The sequence below is a fragment of the Aegilops tauschii genome, chromosome 1, assembly GCF_002575655.3.
Source record: "Aegilops tauschii subsp. strangulata cultivar AL8/78 chromosome 1, Aet v6.0, whole genome shotgun sequence".
NCBI lineage: Eukaryota > Viridiplantae > Streptophyta > Magnoliopsida > Poales > Poaceae > Aegilops > Aegilops tauschii.
Genome location: NC_053035.3, coordinates 344,263,602 through 344,288,654, shown reverse-complemented (window position 1 = coordinate 344,288,654; position 25,053 = coordinate 344,263,602). Strand labels below are relative to the sequence as shown.

At 46.7% G+C, this 25,053-nt stretch overlaps 1 protein-coding gene and 1 long non-coding RNA gene across 2 annotated transcripts; both read left to right on the top strand.

The window, feature by feature from the left end:
• Nucleotides 1-748: 748 nt before the first annotated feature.
• LOC109765111 (uncharacterized) lies at nt 749-1,841 on the top strand. Its single transcript, XM_073497817.1, has 3 exons — nt 749-941; nt 1,042-1,395; nt 1,500-1,841. The coding sequence occupies exons 1-2, from the start codon at nt 882-884 to the stop codon at nt 1,393-1,395; spliced, it is 414 nt and encodes a 137-aa protein (XP_073353918.1). The 5' UTR covers nt 749-881; the 3' UTR covers nt 1,500-1,841.
• A 21,493-nt stretch (nt 1,842-23,334) lies between these two features.
• On the top strand, nt 23,335-24,122 carry LOC141025533 (uncharacterized). Its single transcript, XR_012187268.1, has 3 exons — nt 23,335-23,539; nt 23,629-23,893; nt 23,979-24,122. It is a non-coding gene; the product is annotated as an uncharacterized lncRNA (long non-coding RNA).
• The last annotated feature ends 931 nt before the right edge of the window (nt 24,123-25,053 follow it).

The following is a 25,053-nucleotide window of genomic DNA, read 5'->3' as shown; positions in this document are numbered from 1 at the left end:
AGGGGAGAGAGAGCGGGTGTGAGTGAACTGCAGTGGTAGGTACTGGAGAGAGCGTGGGAGTTATGAGACATCACATCGTCTCACGTGCTTCCCAGCGCATGCACACGCTCGTCACGCGTAGCTCGAGCGAGCCTGGCTCGGGAAAAACGAACGATTCGATTGTTCCACTGGATGTAGACCCAGAGCTACTTTAAGTTTCATGCGGGTCATGAAACAGATGCAGCCCAGACAATCAAACAGATCGATTTCATCCCCCGCGCGGGCCTGGCTAAGGGTAGTGCAGCCTACCAAACGCGTCCTCGATGACTAAAGATGGGATAGATTATCTCTGGTACATTGTCAGGTAAGAAAATTTCCTCAAAGGTGTTTTTGTTCATCATTTGCATTTACTTATTTAGTTATTCTGAATCACTATGCTAATTGTATTAGTACTTAAATGCAGCTATGTACGTACTGTATATAGAAGTGACGATGGCCAGCTTGTGCTTAATATTGAGTCACGAGCACATGTACTGCACGCTTTTGTCAACACTGGGTACATAGATAGGTTCTTCATCTTGGCATTTACCTTGGCGCACATGGGTTTCGAATCAGCTTCGTCTACATGGACAGGCTTCTCGTAGGTACGGACGCGTGCGTGAGAAGGCGTGTCCTTTCTTATTCTACGTGGCGCCCAGTACGAGCTCCGCCCGCGACGTGTCCTGCCCGCGGGCTCTATCCGTATGGTAGCCGCAGCTTATAAATATTCCCTGTTCCAAGCTCCTTGCAGCAAGCAGCTGATCCGAGTTAACCATTAGCCAAAAGTAATCTTGCTTTTCCATTTCCCGAGAGAGCTCAGTTCGTGTCTGCACTCCAGTCCAGTGTTTGTTTGAGCAGCAGCCATGGCCTCCAACCAGGACAAGGCAAGCTACCGCGCCGGCGAGGCCAAGGCCCACACCGAGGTGACCATCTCCGCCGATCTTCTTCAAGTTGTTGCCGGAGCACACGGTCCGTGTTGAGTCTCCTGAAATGCTTCCATCCATCGCTCGTACTACGTTGCAGGAGAAGGCCGGACAGGTGACCGGCGCGGCCAAGGACGAGGCGTGCGACGCCAAGGACCGGGCGTCGGGCGCGGCGGGGCAAGCGACGGGGAAGGGGCAGGGCGCCGTGGAGGCCACGAAGCAGAAGGCCGGCGAGGCGGGGCAGAAGACGTCCGAGACGGCGCAGGCCGGCAAGGACCGGGCCGCCGAGGGCAAGGACCGGACCGGCAGCTACCTCGGCCACGCGACCGAGGGGACCAAGCAGAAGGCCTCCGAGGCGACGGAGTACACGCAGGACAGGGCTTCCGACGCGGCGCAGTACACCAAGGACTCCGCCGTCGCCGGCAAGGACAAGACCGGCAGCGTCCTCAGCTAGGTCATTCAGCCACTTGCACTCATCGAAGACGACATTGCCGTACAGTATTCTGTTTGTACCCGTTTGTGCTACGTATGCTGAAGCTGAACTTGGTTTCTGTGTAGGCCGGCGAGCAGGTGAAGAACGCGGTGGTCGGCGCGAAAGACGCGGTGGCGAGCACGCTGGGGATGGGGGGAGACAACACCTCCAGCGCAACCAAGGACGCGAGCACCACCGAGACCATCACCAAGAGCCGTCACTAGATTATACCTGTCGCGGTTGCATAATGCTTTCTGTCCTTTAGTTCCCCTCGAGCTCCACATTCCTGTGGTGTGTCCGAGTCTCTATGTCGAGGTCGGGCGAGAATGTCTGACTGACGAGAGATGTATCTTGGTGTTCAGAGTTCTCGTTTTAAGTTCCACAATGGTGTAATAATAACAATAATAATAAAGTACTGCGTACCGTAAGTAATTTCGTCCTTAAGCGTACAGACCATGCTCATGATTTCAAGTTGTCAACATCCTGGTATCTGATATGTTAATGCTCCTTCGGTCGTTTTCATGAAGTAAAATATTAATGCATTTTGTGCTCTTACATTTCTATGCGATCTTCTAAAAGTTAGTGGAGTATCTGGCGAGTAAATGTTTTCTCACTAACGATGGCAGCTAAGCCGATTCCTTAAAATAAAATTGTGTAGATTTTGTGTGCTTGAACTTCGAACACTACCCAATACATGTCTTAAGAGCAACTCCAACGGGCCGTCCAGAACCGTTTTTCGTTTGGGTCGGTCAGGCGGACACGAACATCCGCTTCCGCATTTGGGTGGTTGGTGCGTGTGCCCAACACTGGCCCGGCCTATTTTTTGATGGCGTGAGAAAAAAAAGCATGCAATAATTATACATTAAGCCGGCCACGTGAGAAAAAAAAGCATGCAATAATTATACATTAAGCCGGCCACGAAGACCGGCGAGAATCCACACGTCCATATTAGCATTAATAAAAACTAAACATAAACTAAACTACGAGGCGGCGCGCTGCTCTAGACGTCGTCGTCGTCCTCGGGATCCGTGAGATCGATAAACGTCGGCGCAGGGCCGGCCCAGGAAAACGCCGAGTTCCAGAGGGCATTCATGTCGGGCACCGGCTGTGTGGCCGCCTGTGCCGCCGCGGCCTAGCGCGCCTCCTCCTCAGCCTCGCGCTGCTCGGCCTCGGCGTCGCGCTCAAGCATCTCGAGGTACTCGCCGTCGCGGTGCTCCTCGGCCAGCCGGATGTGGCGCCAGTGCTCGAGGTATGCCGCCTCATGCGCCGACGTCGCCCCCACCCAGACCGGCGGCGTGCGGACCCACTCGCGCACTACTCCCGTCCAGGAGTAGCGCTCGATGGGCTCCGGCTCCGGCTCCGGCTCGGCTTTCACAGGGGCCGGCGGGGTCACCGGCGGCAGGACGCAATTGCCCGCCGCGGAGAGGGCCATGGCCTGCGCCATGGCCGCCTCGTACGCCGCCGCCTCTTCCTCTACCGCCGTCGCTCTGCGCCGCTCGTCCTCCTCGCTCTCCTGGTAGACCGCCGCAAGGGCAGCCTGGTAGGCGGCCTCCGCCGCCTGGTCCTCCTCGCGGACGACGAGCGGGGGCGGTGGCAAGGTGCGGTCGACCTCGCGGACGCCGCGTCGCCTCGTCTCCTTGTGCTCGAAGGCGAACCAGCGCGCCCAGTTGGGCGAGTCGAAGGCGTAGGCGGAGTCCCGGCGCTGCTCCGGCGTCAGGAGTGCCCGCCGGCGCCGCACCTCCTCCGTGCGCGCCCTGGCCGACCGCGGGGCCGCCGGCACCGGGATCCTCTCCGGATCTAGGTGCCAGTCGGGACAATAGCATCTCGTCTCTTCGCTGACCCCTGGCACACAATCACTATAAGGCAAAGCTGTTGGGGAATGTAGTAATTTCAAAAAAAATCCTACGCGCACGCAAGATCATGGTGATGCATAGCAACGAGAGGGGAGAGTGTTGTCCACGTACCCTCGTAGAGCGAAAGCGGAAGCGTTAGCACAACGCGGTTGATGTAGTCGTACGTCTTCACGATCCGACCGATCAAGTACCGAACGCACGACACCTCCGAGTTCAGCACACGTTCAGCCCGATGACGTCCCTCGAACTCCGATCCAGCCGAGTGTTGAGGGAGAGTTTCGTCGGCACGACGGCGTGGTGACGATGATGATGTTCTACCGACGCAGGGCTTCGCCTAAGCACCGCTACAGTATTATCGAGGTGGACTATGGTGGAGGGGGGCACCGCACACGGCTAAAAGATCAACAGATCAATTGTTGTATCTCTAGGGTGCCCCCGCCCCCGTATATAAAGGAGCAAGGGGGGAGAGGCGGCCGGCCAGGAGGGGCGCGCCAGGAGGAGTCCTACTCCCACCGGGAGTAGGACTCCCTCCCTTTTCCTTGTTGGATTAGGAGAGGAGAGGGAAGGAGAGAGAGGGGGAAAGGAAAGGGGGGCGCCCCCCTCCTTGTCCAATTCGGACTTGGGGGGGGGAGGGGCGCGCGGCTGCCCCTTGGCCGCCTCGCCTCTTCCACCAATTGGGCCCATGAGGCCCAATAACCTCCGGGGGGTTCCGGTAACCCCCCAGTACTCCGGTATATATCCGATAACCCCCGGAACCATTCCGGTGTCCGAATATAGTTGTCCAATATATCAATCTTCATGTCTCGACCATTTTGAGACTCCCCGTTATGTCCGTGATCACATCCGGGACTCCGAACAACCTTCGGTACATCAAAACATATAAACTCGTAATATAACTGTCATCGAAACTTTAAGCTTGCGGACCCTACGGGTTCGAGAACTATGTAGACATGACCGAGACACGTCTCCGGTCAATAACCAATAGCGGAACCTGGATGCTCATATTGGCTCCCACATATTCTACGAAGATCTTTATCGGTCAGACCGCATAACAACATACGTTGTTCCCTTTGTCATCGGTATGTTACTTGCCCGAGATTCGATCGTCGGTATCTCAATACCTAGTTCAATCTCGTTACCGGCAAGTCTCTTTACTCGTTCTGTAATACATCATCCCGCAACTAACTCATTAGTTGCAATGCTTGCAAGGCTTAAGTGATGTGCATTACCGAGTGGGCCCAGAGATACCTCTCCGGCAATCGGAGTGACAAATCCTAATCTCGAAATACGCCAACCCAACAAGTACCTTCAGAGACACCTGTAGAGCACCTTTATAATCACCCAGTTACGTTGTGACGTTTGGTAGCACAAAAAGTGTTCCTCCGGTAAACGGGAGTTGCATAATCTCATAGTCATAGGAACATGTATAAGTCATGAAGAAAGCAATAGCAGAATACTAAACGATCGTGTGCTAAGCTAACGGAATGGGTCAAGTCAATCACATCATTCTTCTAATGATGTGATCCCGTCAATCAAATGACAACTCATGCCAATGGCTAGGAAACATAACCATCTTTGATCAACGAGCTAGTCAAGTAGAGGCATACTAGTGACACTCTGTTTGTCTATGTATTCACACAAGTATTATGTTTCCGGTTAATACAATTCTAGCATGAATAATAAACATTTATCATGATATAAGGAAATAAATAATAACTTTATTATTGCCTCTAGGGCATATTTCCTTCAGTCTCCCACTTGCACTAGAGTCAATAATCTAGATTACACAGTAATGATTCTAACACCCATGGAGCCTTGGTGCTGATCATGTTTTGCTCGTGGAAGAGGCTTAGTCAATGGGTCTGCAACATTCAGATCCATATGTATCTTGCAAATTTCTATGTCTCCGACCTGGACTAGATCCCGGATGGAATTGAAGCGTCTCTTGATGTGCTTGGTTCTTTTGTGAAATCTGGATTCATTCGCCAAGGCAATTGCACCATTATTGTCACAAAAGATTTTCATTGGACCCGATGCACTAGGTATGACACCTAGATCGGATATGAACTCCTTCATCCAGACTCCTTCATTTGCTGCTTCCGAAGCAGCTATGTACTCCGCTTCACACGTAGATCCCGCCACGACGCTTTGTTTAGAACTGCACCAACTGACAGCTCCACCGTTCAATGTAAACACGTATCCGGTTTGTGATTTAGATTCGTCCGGATCAGTGTCAAAGCTTGCATCAACGTAACCATTTACGATGAGCTCTTTGTCACCTCCATAGACAAGAAACATATCCTTAGTCCTTTTCAGGTATTTCAGGATGTTCTTGACCGATGTCCAGTGATCCACTCCTGGATTACTTTGGTACCTCCCTGCTAAACTTATAGCAAGGCACACATCAGGTCTGGTACACAGCATTGCATACATGATAGAGCCTATGGCTGAAGCATAGGGAACATCTTTCATCTTCTCTCTATCTTCTGCAGTGGTCGGGCATTGAGTCTTACTCAACTTCACACCTTGTAACACAGGCAAGAACCCTTTCTTTGCTTGATCCATTTTGAACTTCTTCAAAACTTTGTCAAGGTATGTGCTTTGTGAAAGTCCAATTAAGCGTGTTGATCTATCTCTATAGATCTTGATGCCCAATATATAAGCAGCTTCACCGAGGTCTTTCATTGAAAAACTCTTATTCAAGTATCCCTTTATGCTATCCAGACATTCTATATCATTTCCAATCAGCAATATGTCATCCACATACAATATTAGAAATGCTACAGAGCTCTCACTCACTTTCTTGTAAATACAGGCTTCTCCAAAAGTCTGTATAAAACCAAATGCTTTGATCACACTATCAAAGCGCTTATTCCAACTCCGAGAGGCTTGCACCAGTCCATAAATGGATCGCTGGAGCTTGCACACTTTGTTAGCTCCTTTTGGATCGACAAAACCTTCCGGTTGCATCATATACAACTCTTCTTCCAGAAATCCATTCAGGAATGCAGTTTTGACATCCATTTGCCAAATTTCATAATCATAAAATGCGGCAATTGCAAACATGATTCGGACAGACTTAAGCATCGCTACGGGTGAGAAGGTCTCATCATAGTCAACCCCTTGAACTTGTCGAAAACCTTTTGCAACAAGTCGAGCTTTATAAACAGTAACATTACCGTCAGCGTCGGTCTTCTTCTTGAAAATCCATTTATTCTCAATGGCTTGCCGATCATTGGGCAAGTCAACCAAAGTCCACACTTTGTTCTCATACATGGATCCCATCTCAGATTTCATGGCCTCAAGCCATTTTGCGGAATCTGGGCTCACCATCGCTTCTTCATAGTTCGTAGGTTCGTCATGGTCTAGCAACATAACTTCCAGAACAGGATTACCGTACCACTCTGGTGCGGATCTTACTCTGGTTGACCTACGAGGTTCAGTAACAACTTGATCTGAAGTTTCATGATCATCATCATTAACTTCCTCACTAATTGGTGTAGGTGTCTCAGAAACCGGTTTCTGTGATGAACTACTTTCCAATAAGGGAGCAGGTACAGTTACCTCATCAAGTTCTACTTTCCTCCCACTCACTTCTCTCGAGAGAAACTCCTTCTCTAGAAAGATTCCCAATTTAGCAACAAAAGTCTTGCCTTCGGATCTGTGATAGAAGGTGTACCCAACAGTCTCTTTTGGGTATCCTATGAAGACACATTTTTCCGACTTGGGTTCGAGCTTATCAGGTTGAAGCTTTTTCACATAAGCATCGCAGCCCCAAACTTTAAGAAACGACAACTTTGGTTTCTTGCCAAACCATAGTTCATAAGGCGTCGTCTCAATGGATTTCGATGGTGTCCTATTTAACGTGAATGCAGCCGTCTCTAAAGCGTAACCCCAAAACGATAGCGGTAAATCAGTAAGAGACATCATAGATCGCACCATATCAAGTAAAGTACAATTACGACATTCGGACACACCATTACGCTGTGGTGTTCCGGGTGGCGTGAGTTGCGAAACTATTCCGCATTGTTTCAAATGAAGACCAAAACTCGTAACTCAAATATTCTCTTCCATGATCAGATCGTAGAAACTTTATTTTCTTGTTACGATGATTTTCAACTTCACTCTGAAATTCTTTGAACTTTTCAAATGTTACAGACTTATGTTTCATTAAGTAGATATACTCATATCTGCTCAAATCATCTTTGAAGGTGAGAAAATAACGATATCCGCCACGAGCCTCAATATTCATCGGACCACATACATTTGTAGTATGATTTCCAACAAATCTGTTGCTCGCTCCATAGTTCTGGAGAACGGTGTTTTAGTCATCTTGCCCCTGAGGCATGGTTCGCAAGTACCAAGTGATTCATAATCAAGTGGTTCCAAAAGTCCATCAGTATGGAGTTTCTTCATGCGCTTTACACCGATATGGCCTAAACGGCAGTGCCACAAATAAGTTGCACTATCATTATCAAATCTGCATCTTTTGGCTTCAATATTATGAATATGTGTATCACTACTATCGAGATTCAACAAAAATAGACCACTCTTCAAGGGTGCATGACCATAAAAGATATTACTCATATAAATAGAACAACCATTATTCTCTGATTTAAATGAATAATCGTCTCGCATCAAACAAGATCCAGATATAATGTTCATGCTCAACGCTGGCACCAAATAACAATTATCCAGGTCTAAAACTAATCCCGAAGGTAGATGTAGAGGTAGCATGCCGACTGCGATCACATCGACTTTGGAACCTTTTCCCACGCGCATCATCACCTCGTCCTTAGCCAATCTTCGCTTAATCCGTAGTCCCTGTTTCGAGTTGCAAATATTAGCAACAGAACCAGTATCAAATACCCAGGTGCTACTGCGAGCATTAGTAAGGTACACATCAATAACATGTATATCACATATACCTTTGTTCACCTTGCCATCCTTCTTATCCGCCAAATACTTGGGGCAGTTCCGCTTCCAGTGACCAGTCTGCTTGTAGTAGAAGCACTCAGTCTCAGGCTTAGGTCCAGACTTGGGTTTCCCTGAGCAGCAACTTGCTTGTTGTTCTTCTTGAAGTTGCCCTTCTTCTTCCCTTTGCCCTTCTTCTTGAAACTGGTGGTCTTATTGACCATCAACACTTGATGCTCCTTCTTGATTTCTACCTCCGTAGCTTTTAGCATTGCGAAGAGCTCGGGAATCGTCTTATCCATCCCTTGCATGTTATAGTTCATCATGAAGCTCTTGTAGCTTGGTGGCAGTGATTGAAGAATTCTGTCAATGACGCTATCATCCGGAAGATTAACTCCCAGTTGAATCAAGTGATTGATATACCCAGACATTTTGAGTATATGCTCACTGACAGAACTATTCTCCTCCATCTTGCAGCTGTAGAACTTATTGGAGACTTCATATCTCTCAATCCGGGCATTTACTTGAAATATTAACTTCAACTCCTGGAACATCTCATATGCTCCATGACGTTCAAAACGTCGTTGAAGACCCGGTTCTAAGCCGTAAAGCATGGCACACTGAACTATCGAGTAGTCATCTGCTTTGCTCTGCCAGACGTTCATAACATCTGGTGTTGCTCCTGCAGCAGGTCTGGCACCAAGCGGTGCTTGTAGGACGTAATTCTTCTGTGCAGCAATGAGGATAATCCTCAAGTTACGGACCCAGTCCATGTAATTGCTACCATCATATTTCAACTTTGCTTTCTCAAGGAACGCATTAAAATTCAACGGAACAACAGCACGGGACATCTATCTACAGCAACATACACAAGCAAGATACTATCAGGTACTAAGTTCATGATAAATTTAAGTTCAATTAATCATATTACTTAAGAACTCCCACTTAGATAGACATCCCTCTAATCCTCCAAGTGATCACGTGATCCATATCAACTAAACCATGCCCGATCATCACGTGAGATGGAGTAGTTTCAATGGTGAACATCACTATGTTGATCATATCTACTATATGATTCACGCTCGACCTTTCGGTCTCCGTGTTCCGAGGCCATATCTGTTATATGCTAGGCTCGTCAAGTTTAACCTGAGTATTCCGCGTGTGCAACTGTTTTGCACCCGTTGTATTTGAACGTAGAGCCTATCACACCCGATCATCACGTGGTGTCTCAGCACGAAGAACTTTCGCAACGGTGCATACTCAGGGAGAACACTTATACTTTGATAATTTAGTGAGGGATCATCTTATAATGCTACCTTTAATCAAAGCAAGATAAGATGCACAAAAAGATAAACATCACATGCAATCAATATAAGTGATATGATATGACCATCATCATCTTGTGCTTGTGATCTCCATCTTCGAAGCACCGTCATGATCACCATCGTCACCGGCGCGACACCTTGCTCTCCATCGTAGCATCGTTGTCGTCTCGCCAATCTTATGCTTCTACGACTATCGCTACCGCTTAGTGGTAAAGTAAAGCATTACATGGCGATTGCATTGTATACAATAAAGCGATAACCATATGGCTCATACCAGTTGCCGATAACTCGGTTACAAAACATGATCATCTCATACAATAAAATTTAGCATCATGTCTTGACCATATCACATCACAACATGCCCTGCAAAAACAAGTTAGACGTCCTCTACTTTATTGTTGCAAATTTTACGTGGCTGCTACGGGCTTAGCAAGAACCGTTCTTACCTACGCATCAAAACCACAATGATAGTTTGTCAAGTTGGTGTTGTTTTAACCTTCGCAAGGACCGGGCGTAGCCACACTCGGTTCAACTAAAGTTGGAGAAACTGACACCCGCCAGCCACCTGTGTGCAAAGCACGTCGGTAGAACCAGCCTCGCGTAAGTGTACGCGTAATGTCGGTTCGGGCCGCTTCATCCAACAATACCGCCGAACCAAAGTATGACATGCTGGTAAGCAGTATGACTTATATCGCCCACAACTCACTTGTATTCTACTCGTGTATATGACATCTACGCATAAAACCAGGCTCGGATGCCACTGTTGGGGAACGTATTAATTTCAAAAAAATCCTACGCACACGCAAGATCATGGTGATGCATAGCAACGAGAGGGGAGAGTGTTGTCCACGTACCCTCGTAGACCAAAAGCGGAAGCGTTAGCACAACGCGGTTGATGTAGTCGTACGTCTTCACGATCCGACCGATCAAGTACCGAACGCACGGCACCTCCGAGTTCAGCACACGTTCAGCCCAATGACGTCCCTCGAACTCCGATCCAGCCGAGTGTTGAGGGAGAGTTTCGTCAGCACGACGGCATGGTGACGATGATGATGTTCTACTGACGCAGGGCTTCGCCTAAGCACCGCTACAGTATTATCGAGGTGGACTGTGGTGGAGGGGGGGCACCGCACACGGCTAAAAGATCAACAGATCAATTGTTGTGTCTCTAGGGTGCCCCCTGCCCCCGTATATAAAGGAGCAAGGGGGGAGAGGCGGCCGGCCAAGAGGGGCGCGCCAGGAGGAGTCCTACTCCCACCGGGAGTAGGACTCCCTCCCTTTTCCTTGTTGGATTAGGAGAGGAGAGGGAAGGAGAGAGGGGGAAAGGAAAGGGGGGTGCCCCCCCCTCCTTGTCCAATTCAGACTTGGGGGGAGGGGCGCGCGGCTGCCCCTTGGCCGCCTCTCCTCTTCCACCAATTGGGCCCATGAGGCCCAATAACCTCCGGGGGGTTCCGGTAAGCCCCCGGTACTCCGGTATATATCCGATAACCCCCGGAACCATTCCGGTGTCCGAATATAGTCGTCCAATATATATCAATCTTCATGTCTCGACCATTTTGAGACTCCCCGTTATGTCCGTGATCACATCCGGGACTCCGAACAACCTTCGGTACATCAAAACATATAAACTCGTAATATAACTGTCATCGAAACTTTAAGCGTGCGGACCCTACGGGTTCGAGAACTATGTAGACATGACCGAGACACGTCTCCGGTCAATAACCAATAGCGGAACCTGGATGCTCATATTGGCTCCCACATATTCTACGAAGATCTTTATCGGTCAGACCGCATAACAACATACGTTGTTCCCTTTGTCATCGGTATGTTACTTGCCCGAGATTCGATCGTCGGTATCTCAATACCTAGTTCAATCTCGTTACCGGCAAGTCTCTTTACTCGTTCTGTAATACATCATCCCGCAACTAACTCATTAGTTGCAATGCTTGCAAGGCTTAAGTGATGTGCATTACCGAGTGGGCCCAGAGATACCTCTCCGGCAATCGGAGTGACAAATCCTAATCTCGAAATACGCCAACCCAACAAGTACCTTCAGAGACACCTGTAGAGCACCTTTATAATCACCCAGTTACGTTGTGACGTTTGGTAGCACAAAAAATGTTCCTCCGGTAAACAGGAGTTGCATAATCTCATAGTCATAGGAACATGTATAAGTCATGAAGAAAGCAATAGCAGAATACTAAACGATCGTGTGCTAAGCTAACGGAATGGGTCAAGTCAATCACATCATTCTTCTAATGATGTGATCCCGTCAATCAAATGACAACTCATGTCAATGGCTAGGAAACATAACCATCTTTGATTAACGAGCTAGTCAAGTAGAGGCATACTAGTGACACTCTGTTTGTCTATGTATTCACACAAGTATTATGTTTCCGGTTAATACAATTCTAGCATGAATAATAAACATTTATCATGAGATCACCTCATTAGGAGAATGACGTGATTGACTTGACCTATTCCGTTAGCTTAGCACTCGATCGTTTAGTATGTTGCTATTGCTTTCTTCATGACTTATACATGTTCCTATGACTATGAGATTATGCAACTCCCGTTTACCAGAGGAACACTTTGTGTGCTACCAAACGTCACGACGTAAATGGGTGATTATAAAGGTGCTCTACAGGTGTCTCCAAAGGTACTTGTTGGGTTGGCGTATTTCGAGATTAGGATTTGTCACTCCAATTGTCGGAGAGGTATCTCTGGGCCCACTCGGTAATGCACATCACTATAAGCCTTGCAAGCATTGTGACTAATGAGTTAGTTGCGGGATGATGTGTTACGGAACGAGTAAAGAGACTTGCCGGTAACGAGATTGAACTAGGTATCGAGATACCGACGATCAAATCTCGGGCAAGTAACATACCGGTGACAAAGGGAACAACGTATGTTGTTATGCGGTCTGACCGATAAAGATCTTCGTAGAATATGTGGGAGCCAATATGGGCATCCAGGTCCCGCTATTGGTTATTGACCGGAGACGTGTCTCGGTCATGTCTACATAGTTCTCGAATCCGTAGGGTCCGCACGCTTAACGTTACGATGACAGTTTTATTGAGTTTTGATGTACCGAAGGAGTTCGGAGTCCCGGATGAGATCGGGGATATGACGAGGAGTCTCGAAATGGTCGAGACGTAAAGATCAATATATTGGAAGACTATATTCGGACTTCGGAAAGGTTCCGAGTGATTCGGGTATTTTTCGGAGTACCGGAGAGTTACGGGAATTCGTATTGGGCCTTAATGGGCCATACGGGAAAGGAGAGAAAGGCCTCAAAAGGTGGCCGCACCCCTCCCCATGGTCTGGTCCGAATTGGACTAGGGAAGGGGGGCGCACCCTTCCTTCTTTCTCCTTCCCCCTACCCTTCTCCTACTCCCACAAGGAAAGGAGGAGTCCTACTCCCGGTGGGAGTAGGACTCCCCCCTATGGCGCGCCTCTCCCCTTGGCCGGCTGCCTCCCCCTTGCTCCTTTATATACGGGGGCAGGGGGGCACCCCAGAGACACAACAATTGATCCTTGAGATCTCTTAGCCGTGTGCGGTGCCCCCCTCCACCATATTACACCTCGATAATACCGTTGCGGAGCTTAGGCGAAGCCCTGCGTCGGTGGAACATCATCACCGTCACCACGCCGTCGTGCTGACGAAACTCTCCCTCAACACTTGGCTGGATCGGAGTTCGAGGGACGTTATCGACCTGAACGTGTGTAGAACTCGGAGGTGCCGTACGTTCGGTACTTGATCGGTCGGATCGTGAAGACGTACGACTACATCAACCGCGTTGTGATAATGCTTCCGCTATCGGTCTACGAGGGTACGTGGACAACACTCTCCCCTCTCGTTGCTATGCATCACCATGATCTTGCGTGTGCGTAGGAATTTTTTTGAAATTACTACGTTCCCCAACAGTGGCATCCGAGCCAGGTTTTATGCGTTGATGCTATGCACGAGTAGAACACAAGTGAGTTGTGGGCGATATAAGTCATACTGCTTACCAGCATGTCATACTTTGGTTCAGCGGTATTGTGAGATGAAGCGGCCCGGACCGATATTACCCGTACGCTTACGCGAGACTGGTTTCACCGTTCGGAGCACTCGTTGCTTAAAGGTGGCTGGCGGGTGTCTGTCTCTCTCACTTTAGTTGAACCGAGTGTGGCTACGCCCGGTCCTTGCGAAGGTTAAAACATCACCAACTTGACAAACTATCGTTGTGGTTTTGATGCGTAGGTAAGAACGGTTCTTGCTAAGCCCGTAGCAGCCACGTAAAATATGCAACAACAAAGTAGAGGACGTCTAACTTGTTTTTGCAGGGCATGTTGTGATGTGATATGGTCAAGACATGATGTGATATAATGTGTTGTATGAGATGATCATGTTTTGTAACCGAGTTATCGGCAACTGGCAGGAGCCATATGGTTGTTCCTTCATTGTATGAGATGCTATCGCCATGTAATAGTTTTACTTTATCACTAAGCGGTAGCGATAGTCGTAAAAGCAATAAGTTGGCGAGACGACAACGATGCTACGATGGAGATCAAGGTGTCGCGCCGGTGACGATGGTGATCATGACGGTGCTTCGGAGATGGAGATCACAAGCACGGTTCTTCGGAGATGGAGATCACAAGCACAAGATGATGATGGCCATATCATATCACTTATATTGATTGCATGTGATGTTAATCCTTTATGCATCTTATCTTGCTTTGTTTGACGGTAGCATTATAAGATGATCCTTCACTAAATTATCAAAGTATAAGTGTTCTCCCTAAGTATGCACCGTTGCGAAAGTTCTTCGTGCTGAGACACCACGTGATGATCGGGTGTGATAGGCTCTACGTTCAAATACAACGGGTGCAAAACAGTTGCACACGCGGAATACTCAGGTTAAACTTGACGAGCCTAGCATATAACAGATATGGCCTCGGAACACAGAGACCGAAAGGTCGAGCGTGAATCATATAGTAGATATGATCAACATAGTGATGTTCACCATTGAAACTACTCCATCTCACGTGATGATCGGACATGGTTTAGTTGATATGGATCACGTGATCACTTAGAGGATTAGAGGGATGTCTATCTAAGTGGGAGTTCTTAAGTAATATGATTAATTGAACTTAAATTTATCATGAACTTAGTCCTGATAGTATTTTGCAAATTATGTTATAGATCAATAGCTCGCGTTGTTGCTTCCCTGTGTTTATTTTTGATATGTTCCTAGAGAAAAATTATGTTGAAAGATGTTAGTAGCAAAGATGCGGATTGGATCCGTGATCTGAGGATTATCCTCATTGCTGCACAGAAGAATTATGTCCTTGATGCACCGCTAGGTGACAGACCTATTGCAGGAGCAGATGCAGACGTTATGAACGTTTGGCTAGCTCAATATGATGACTACTTGATAGTTTAGTGCATCATGCTTAACGGCTTAGAATCGGGACTTCAAAGACGTTTTGAACGTCATGGACCATATGAGATATTCCGGGAGTTGAAGTTAATATTTCAAGCAAAATACCCGAGTTGAGAGATATGAAGTCTCCAACAAGTTCTATAGCTAAAAGATGGAGGAGAATCGCTCAACTAGTGAGCATGTGCTCAGATTGTCTGGGTACTACAATCGCTTGAATCCAGTGGGAGTTTATCTTCCAGATAAAATAGTGATTGACAGAATTCTCCAGTCACCATCACCAAGTTAGTAGAACTTCGTGATGAACTATAGTATGCAAGGGATGACGAAAGTATTTCCCGAGCTCTTCGTGATGCTGAAATCGACGAAGGTAGAAATCAAGAAAAACATCAAGTGTTGATGGTTGACGAGACCACTAGTTTCAAGAAAAGGGCAAAGGGAAGAAGGGGAACTTCAAAAAGAACGGCAAGCAAGTTGCTACTCAAGTGAAGAAGCCCAAGTCTGTACCTAAGCCTGAGACTAAGTGCTTCTACTGCAAAGGGACTGGTCACTGGAGGCGGAACTGCCCCAAGTATTTGGTGGATAAGAAGGATGGCAAAGTGAACAAAGGTATATTGGATATACATGTTATTGATGTGTACTTACTAGTGTTTATAGCAACCCCTCAGTATTTGATACTGGTTTAGTTGCTAAAGAGTAGTAACTCGAAAACGGGAGTTGCAGAATAAACAGAGACTAGTAAAAGGCGAGGTGACGATGTGTGTTGGAAGTAGTTCCAAGATTGATATGATCATCATCGCACACTCCCTATACTTTCGGGATTACTGTTGAAACTAAATAAGTGTTATTTGGTGTTTGCGTTGAGCATGAATATGATTTAATCATGTTTATTGCAATACGGTTATTCATTTAAGTTAGAAAACAATTGTTGTTCTGTTTACATGAATAAAAACCTTCTATGGTCATACACACCAACGAAAATGGTTTGTTGGATCTCGATCGTAGTGATACACATATTCATAATAATGAAACCAAAAGATGCAAAGTTAATAATGATAGTGCAACTTATTTGTGGCACTGCCGTTTAGGTCATATTGGTGTAAAGCGCATGAAGAAACTCCATACTGATGGGATTTTGGAATCAATTGATTATGAATCACTTGATGCTTGCGAACCATGCCTCATGGGCAAGATGACTAAAACGCCGTTCTCCGGAACTATGGAGAGAGCAACAGATTTGTTGGAAGTCATACATACAGATGTATGTGGTCCAATGAATATTGAGGCTCGTGGAGGATATCGTTATTTTCTCACCTTCACAGATGATTTGAGCAGATATGGGTATATCTACTTGATGAAACATAAGTCTGAAACATTTGAAAAGTTCAAAGAATTTCAGAGTGAAGTGGAAAATCATCGTGACAAGAAAATAAAGTTTCTATGATCTGATCGTGGAGACAAATATTTGAGTTACGAGTTTGGTCTTCAATTAAAACAATGTGGAATAGTTTCACAAATTTATGCCACTTGGAACACCACAACATAATGGTGTGTCCGAACGTCATAACCGTACTTTATTGGATATAGTGCAATCTATGATGTCTCTTACCAATTTACCACTATCGTTTTGGGGTTATGCATTAGAGACAGCTACATTCACGTTAAATAGGGCACCATCAAAATCCGTTGAGACGACGCCTTATGAACTGTGGTTTGGCAAGAAACCAAAGTTGTCATTTCTTAAAGTTTGGGGTTGCGATGCTTATGTGAAAAAGTTTCATCCTGATAAGCTCAAACCCAAATCGGAGAAATGTGTCTTCATAGGATACCCAAAGGAGACAGTTGGGTACACCTTCTATCACAGATCCGAAGGCAAGACATTCGTTGCTTAGTATGGATCCTTTCTAGAGAAGGAGTTTCTCTCGAAAGAAGTGAGTGGGAGGAAAGTAGAACTTGATGAGGTAACTGTACCTGCTCCCTTATTGGAAAGTAGTTCATCACAGAAATCTGTTCCTGTGACTCCTACACCAATTAGTGAGGAAGTTAATGATGATGATCATGTAACTTCAGATCAAGTTACTACCAAACCTCGTAGGTAAACCAGAGTAAGATCCGCACCAGAGTGGTACGGTAATCCTGTTCTGGATGTTATGTTACTAGACCATGACGAACCTACGAACTATGAAGAAGCGATGGTGAGCCCAGATTCCGCAAAATGGCTTGAGGCCATGAAATCTGAGATGAGATCCATGTATGAGAACAAAGTGTGGACTTTGGTTGACTTGCCCGATGATCGGCACGCAATTGAGAATAAATGGATCGTCAAGAGGAAGACGGACGCTGATAGTAGTGCTAATTTTTTTTAAATAATACATTTTTTTAAATTACAGAAATAATACGCAGGAAAAAGAATTTACAAAAATAATACACCGTCGGCCCACTGCAGGCCGACTGAGCCCAGTCGGCCCACAGCAGGCCGATCGGCTAGCAGGAGGCCGACTGCAGGCCGGGCTGGCACGCGGCGGCCTGTGGTTGGTCAGGCCACGTCGCGAGGGGGAGGCAGTGGCCTGTCGGCGTGGTGCGCCCCTGTCGGCCTGCCGCCCGCCGATCGGCCACCTGGTGGCCGACAGGGTGCTACCCACCTGACGCGCGCTGGCCGGCCCGCCCTTATCCTCTCCTTCCTCCATTCTTCTTCTCCCGTGGCTCATTTCTTCTGTGTTCTTCCTCCTCTTCTCTCTACAGAAAAATGGCACACATTTGTACACCTAAATGAGCTACATTTTCGCGATTTTGGCACCGTGAATGGGTTCAACTCATTTAGGGCAGCCAAAAGAGGTGTCGATCTACTGACGGGGTAGCTCGTGGTGGTCGTGGTGAGCATTTTGGTGGAGGTGGTGGTGGTGAAGTTGGGGCAGTGTGGTGGTGGTGAAGTTGGGGCAGTGTGGTGGAGGTGAAGCTGTTGTTCGTCGTTCTTCGTTGGAGCCGGAGCAGCGGCAGTTTTTCGTTCTCCTCGTTCGTCGTTCGTCGTTCTTCGTTCGCACGCATGCTTCAAGGGTATATTTCAGCCCACATTTTATTTTTCGTAGGTGCTCCGGTAGTATACGTAAATATTGTTATTTGCCCCGGTAGTATACGTAAATATTTGTGTGCGATTATTGTTATTTGGCCCGGTTGTATACGGAAATATTGTTATTTGCCCCGGTAGTATACGTAAATATTATTCGTTCGCACGCACGCTTCGTTCGATGTGAAATTAAATTTGTGTGCGATTATTGTTATTTGCCCCGGTAGTATACGTAAATATTTGTAGTTGCTACGGCAAATATTCGTAATATAGTTGTAGGTGTGTGAATTGTATTAGTTGTTAGTGGGGATAATAAGTTGTTGCTTAATACTTGACACGTACATAGGTGCGTGATAATAAGTTGGAAACATGAATAAAAAGTTGGAAAGAAGAGACAAGTTTTTTTTAAAGAGTTGGGGTCGGCATGTGCATAGCATGTCACTGTGATGGAAATTTAACAAGCAAACAAAAAAGGAAAAAGTAGAACTACATGTTAAAAAACGTTTCAGTCCGTACCCGATGCCAATATGAAGCGGATTACCCGCTAACCTTTATTATGCGTATTTTCTAAAGTTTAACCCATAACAAGCAATGCCACACTGTTTTTTTTAAACGACCACGCTGTAGTTTAACAAAAAAACTTCAGATAAAAACTTCTTTGCAAGGAAGAATTTTACATGATCGTAGAAATAAGACGCATGCCTTTTTCTAAATTATTCTTAACATAGATTAAAATAAAAAATACATCAACATGGGGCATATAATTCAAATAAACTGAATTATCATATTGCTCGGTTATATTATTATTATTATTTGAGGCCTATTTATTATTAGTAAACATGGGCCTATTTATTATATTATTATTAAAACAAGAGTCAAGCAACTCATCATAATCGTCCACATAGATTAAATTATATTGATCGTGAAATTTACTATGGTCCTGGTAATATATATATAGACATGTCTAATACTTGTATTTCGTTGTTGAAAAAAAATAGGTGAGTCGAGATGTCCGATGTAGTGAAGTTGAGATTTTACTATGGTCCTGGTACTGTCCAAACAAATGAGTTGGGAGCAGATCTGAGTGAATTTACTCACATAGAGGTGGCAATCAGCGCACCACAAACATGGTCTGTTAGTCAGTTGAAAGAATGGATTGCGGCAAGTTTAGGTCTTGATACTGAAACACACACCGTCGGTGTTCATGCATTGTGGACACGGTCAAGTTCAAAAATTTACTTTTATTTGAGGCCAATAGAGGGAGACTCCGATTGGGTGCGGTGGTTACAAGGTTGTGAACGAAGGGGATGCAATCCTGTTGCTTTAGTGCTTCCCGTCGTGAAGGAGGTCACTGCACATGAAGGGGAGGGTGGCTACAAAGGACAGAGCAGTCATGTAGAAGGAGGAAATGCTTATGGTTATGAACAAGGACAGAGCAGTCAGGTAGAAGGAGGAAATGCTTATGGTTATGAACCAGGGCAGAGTAGTCAGGTAGAAGGAGGAAATGCCGATGGTGATTACAATGGCGAGGTGGACGCTGACGAGGTAGATGGGCACATGCAGAACCAGATGGAAGAAGAAGACACCGATGTTGAAAGGGGTCATGCCGATGATTCTGACGAGTCAGATGAAGAAGAAAATGCAGAGGAGGTCCCGAATCCTGCATGGTGGAATCATGACTTATCATCTGCAATGACCGTGAATGATGGATATGATTCAGCCTGGCAATATCACCAGAACAATATTGCGACGGGTGCTATGTATCCGAACAAGCAAACCCTGAAGGATGCAATAATTAATTGGGCAATGTCCACGCAAAGGGTTTTCAAAGCTGAGGTGTCCAGTCAGAAATTCCTCACAATGGTATGCAAGAACGCAGATTGTCCCGCAAGGGTGCACGGCTTTCTCCCTAAGTATGGCACAAGTTGGGTGATAAGTGACTTAGTTAATCACACTTGTCTTATTCCCTGCATCCCTCAAGATCATGCCAACCTTTCATCCACGCTTATTGCTCGACTGTTTTACGATGAGATAGTGCAAGGAAAAGCTATGGAAGTGAAGGCAGTGCAGACAAAAGTGTTCGCCAGGTTGAAGTACATAATTTCTTATGGCAAGGCTTGGAGGGCTAAGCATGCAGCGCTTGAGAGGAGATTTGGTTCTTATTTTGATGCATATGACTCTGTTGTCCACCTCCTCCACACCCTGCAGCAGCGGAATCCAGGCACCTATATCGATATCCAAGACATGTTCATGCCAGAGTTCCCAACTGTGAGGGTGTTGCATCGTCTCTTCTTCTCTTTCGGTGTATGCATCGAAGCTTTCAGGCATTGCCGACCGGTGATATGTGTTGACGGTACTTTTCTCACAGGAAAGTACAAGGGTCAGATCCTGACAGCCATAGGTCAAGACGGCCAAAATCAAGTCGTCCCACTGGCATTTGCTTTTGTGGAGAGTGAGAACATTGAAAGTTGGACATGGTTCTTCAGGCAGTTGAAAATATCAGTTGTGAAGGAGAAGCCCAATGTGTGCATCCTTCATGACAGGCATGCAGGTATACTCAGTGCGATAAGGACACTGACAAACCCAGGCCCTGAGGAACAAGTTCCATGGCAGGACTTGCAGAGCCGTTGGTGCATGCGCCATCTCGGGGCTAATTTCTTCTCGCAGTTTAGAAATAAGAACCTGATGAATCTGTTCAAAAAACTTTGCAAGCAGAACCAGTTATGGAAGTACAATTTGATACGCGACAGACTTAATGTGTGCACGCAGAGACACGTGAGGGACAGGAAAGCTGCAAGAGATGCAGCGGTGAGGGCACATGTTGAAGCAGTAGCTGCACAGTTGGCAACAGGAACAGCGGCCGTGGAGGAGGAGGCTGTTGGGCTATGTGACCTGCCAGGCTTTGACCCACCTGGTACTAGGAGAAGGCTCGGGAGGTGGATTAAAACCTTCGAGCAGTGGATAGAGCATGAGCCTCTAGAGAGGTGGTCTTTGCTACATGACACACATGGAGCAAGGTACGGTGTCATGACAACGAACCTCGCGGAAACATACAACTTTGTCCTCAGAGGAAACCGGGCATTGCCACTTACAGCCATCGTTGAGGGTATTTTTTATGGCACCGTCAAGTATTTCAGAGACAGACGTCAAATAGCAGAGCAGCATATGTTGAACAACCCAAATACACGGTACTGTGAAAGAGTCACGAAGTACATGGACAACAAGATGCAAAAAGCTAGGTCACACACTATAGTCGCCATCGGTAATCAAGAAAGAAGGTTTGAGGTCCGCTTAGCCAACAAAAAATCCGGATGTGCAAATGAGTTGAGGACGCATGAGGTGAAAATTGGCAATGAAGCCCGGCCAATGTGTGAGTGCACATGCAATAAACCGAAATTGCTTCACCTACCTTGCTCACATGTACTTGCTGCTTGCGGGCATCTTGGAATGGACGCAATATCGTTTGTGTCTCCATATTTTCTGAAAGAGGCTGTCCTCAATACCTGGACAGGTGAGCTGATGGGTTTTCGATCAATGGGTAATTTCAACAGCGTCAACCCCGCCGAAAGGCGTTACATTCCAAACCCAGAGCATATGCGTACAAGTAGAGGCAGACGGCAGTGTCAGCGCATCCGAAATGATATGGATGAATCTGAAGCAGGAGGTCCGACTAGGCAATGCATTCTATGCAATGAATTTGGCCATAGGGACACTAATTGTCCCACTTTCGTCACTGGGCGTGGACGAGGCAACCGGGGAAGAAGAGGAGGTAGAGGTAGTAGAGGAGTAAGGGCGAGAGGAAGAAGCTAAGCTAGCACTAGTTTGTTCTGAATTTGTATTAAGTGTGTTGTGGCACTATGTTCTGAATTTGTATTAAGTGTGGCACTATGTTATGAATTTTTATTAAGTGTGGCACTATGTTCTGAATTTTTATTAAGTGTGGCACTATGTTCTGAATTTGTAATAAGTGTGACAGTATGTTCTGAATTTTTATTAAGTGTGGCACTATGTTATGAATTTTTATTAAGTGTGGCACTTTGTTCTGAATTTTTATTAAGTGTGACACTATGTTCTGAATTTTGTATGTGCAGGAATGTCGGGATTGTGGTTGCTGAATGGGGACATTGATAGGGGTCATCGTGCTGCGATATGGTATGAGCGCAAGCTTGAGCCTCTGGTCACTCGCACTCCTAAGGAAAACTGGAAGATACACTCAGGATGGCTTCAGCGGTACGTGCTTTATTAATTTGCACACTGACATGCATATTAATGGTTGAAATGGGAGACACTAACTAAAAAGTTCTCTGATGAAGGTTGAAATGGGCCGGCCTTTTACCTTTCGCGCGTCTGGTTGAGTCTATCCCGGGTGAGAAACGCGTCGCCATCGATGGGTCTTTGCTGAGCTGCTTAGTGGACCGTTGGAGGCCAGAGACCCACACGTTTCACTTCAGATGGGGAGAGATGGCTCCTACTCTGGAGGATGTGTCACTTTTGCTCGGACTACTGTTGGCAGGTCATGCCGTAGGACCGTTGGACGCACCGGCTAGTTGGGAGCGAGCTCTTACAGAACGTTTTCACGGTGTTTTTCCGGATGCTCCGGATCCGGTATGGGAGCATCACGGACCTAAGTATGAGTGGTTGCTAAATTTCCGGGTAATTTCCCCTACCTATTATCTTCAAGTTATCGCGCATAAAGTTTTACAGAAAATAACTGCGGCTTACTAAAACTTTCTCTTCGCTTAATGCAGATCCAGAACTTTCGGGCGCCGTTGACTGCGGAACAGATCACTCGGAGCCTCGAGGCCTACTTACTGTGGCTTTTCGGCAAGGTGATGTTCCCGGAGAACCATGTCACCACTATTAGCGCCCTCTACATCCCTATGGCACTCAAGATAGCGAGCGCTCAGACGGCGGATCAGATCAGACAGAGCAGTTGGGGTTCGGGGGTGTTAGCGGCTACATACCGAGGTATGTGCAACGGTTGCCAGCTTACATCGAGAAAGCCAACCCTTCTTGGATGCCCTGTATTCCTACAGCTGTGCTCGTGGGAGAGGTTCTCTATAGGGCGACCAGATGTACGTGTTCATGAGCCTATAGACGCCATGTTTGATGTTGACGGCATCGACATGCCTACTTTCGGTCTGTGTTGGACTCGTCGCAAGGTATGCACCGTGTTGTAGTTTAATGCAACTTTTTCTGCACAAGAGATCGTTCGATGCTAGCGGCTACTAACTTTTATTCTCTGCAGAGACGCTTTGCTAGTGACCAGACCAGGAAGGCATACACAGCATTGAACGAGCAGTTCGATGCGTACACTGGGGTCATCTGGCAGCCCTACACGGAAGCAGCCATACAAGCGACATACCCTGCTGGTATGTCTGTGCTATGCACAAGGGACCGAGATTACTGGATGACAAAATCGAAGATCATCTTCGATGTCTTCGTCGAGGAGATGGCACAACAGAGGGTTATGAGGCAATTTGGTCTTCTGCAGTTGGAGCTACCTCCCCCTATAGAGAACCCGGTGCCAGCACACATCCACAGGTATTAACCAGTTTTTCAATGTTGCATTTTCTTTCATAGTACTCCATTCGAAGCTTTAGGTAATTGTTGAACACACACCACAATTTTAGGACGACAAGGAAGGGCATGAACAGGACAACTGCTGACTGGCTAGTTAGACTAGAGCCGTATGTTATAGAATGGGAGACAGCAAACACAAATCTATGGCACGAGAATCACAATTTCGATCTCGATGAATTCAATCTCTATTTGCGGCGCTACATGACCGGAACACGGTTACGCATTGTTGAGTACTCCCACCCAGAGGAGTTACCGGATCCTACTCCGTCGGATATGTACCCGAGCTATGATACTTCGGGCTCTAGGCAGTACGCGGTAAGATATTTTTTCTTTACGTAATGTTGTCACATACTTTGATGTGCAAGAGACAGACATTATTAATCGTCATGGAAATTTGCAGGCTACCTTGACACGCGAACTGTACGACGCCGTGACCACCTTTGGACGATCACTATCGTCTGGACCTCTTCTTCATCATCGTCCAGTGGTACAACCCTTCTTGGAAAGAATTCAGAATAAGATACGGACTGTGTACGAGGCTATCACGTGCACCCGGAGAACCGATATTGTTCAGCACGAGCAGGAGCAGCCGCGTCACTCCATGCACCGACATCAACCACGTCCACGCCTAGCACAGCAGCCGACAACCAAGCCACCCCGTCCTGACCAACCTGGCAGTTCTACGTGGCACCCGCAGCACTATGGTCCCACGTCGAGCTTTGTGTTTTCTCCACAGCCACAGCAACACGGTCCCTCGTCGAGCTTCGTGTTTTCTCCACAGCCACAGCAGCACGGTCCCTCGTCCAGTTTCGTGTTTCAGCCAGAGCAGACGTCACACCCAGCAGGTATGTGTCTTCATATTTATTGTTTTCAATATTAATTGACGCGACCTCATTCTTCATGATGAAACGTTCCATCGCGTAGGGGCCTATGGATATCAGGCGTCTATGTCGGCATCACATGATACGTGGGGGAGTGATCAACATCCCGAGGACAACATACAGGCTCAGATGTCGCAGCACACCCAGTGGATGAACATGTTTTCGACTCCTCCACCAGGCCCCACACAGGATACACAGCATGACCAGGGAGAGTTTGAGATTCCTCCTCGTCACATTAGGGCACCCGGCAGGTTGGGATGGTCCCCGATTCCAGATCCGCCTCCCCGCCAGGCCAGACGTCATCACTGACGCTTCTATGTATCAGTAGAGACATTACCATCTATTTCTGTGTAAGACTTATGTCTATTCTATGTATGAGACAAATGACTATGTACTTATGTACGAGACATATGCCTACTCTATTTTAGTACTCTGTTATCGGAACTACAAGATCATATTTAGATAGAACATAATATTCATACAACGAGACATTGCAAACAATTAGATAGAACTACATCTAAATTAAATGGCACGTAACTGAACTCACAACATACAGCATAAAAACTACATGAAGTCATCATCGTCATATGTTCG

What these genes read in the sequence shown, in the direction of transcription:
- LOC109765111 (XM_073497817.1), top strand. Translation starts at nt 882, where the DNA reads ATGGCCTCCAACCAGGACAAGGCAAGCTACCGCGCCGGCGAGGCCAAG. An exon ending in AGGCCAAGGCCCACACCGAG is followed by an intron (nt 942 to 1,041) that starts GTGACCATCTCC and finishes ACTACGTTGCAG; the next exon opens with GAGAAGGCCGGACAGGTGAC.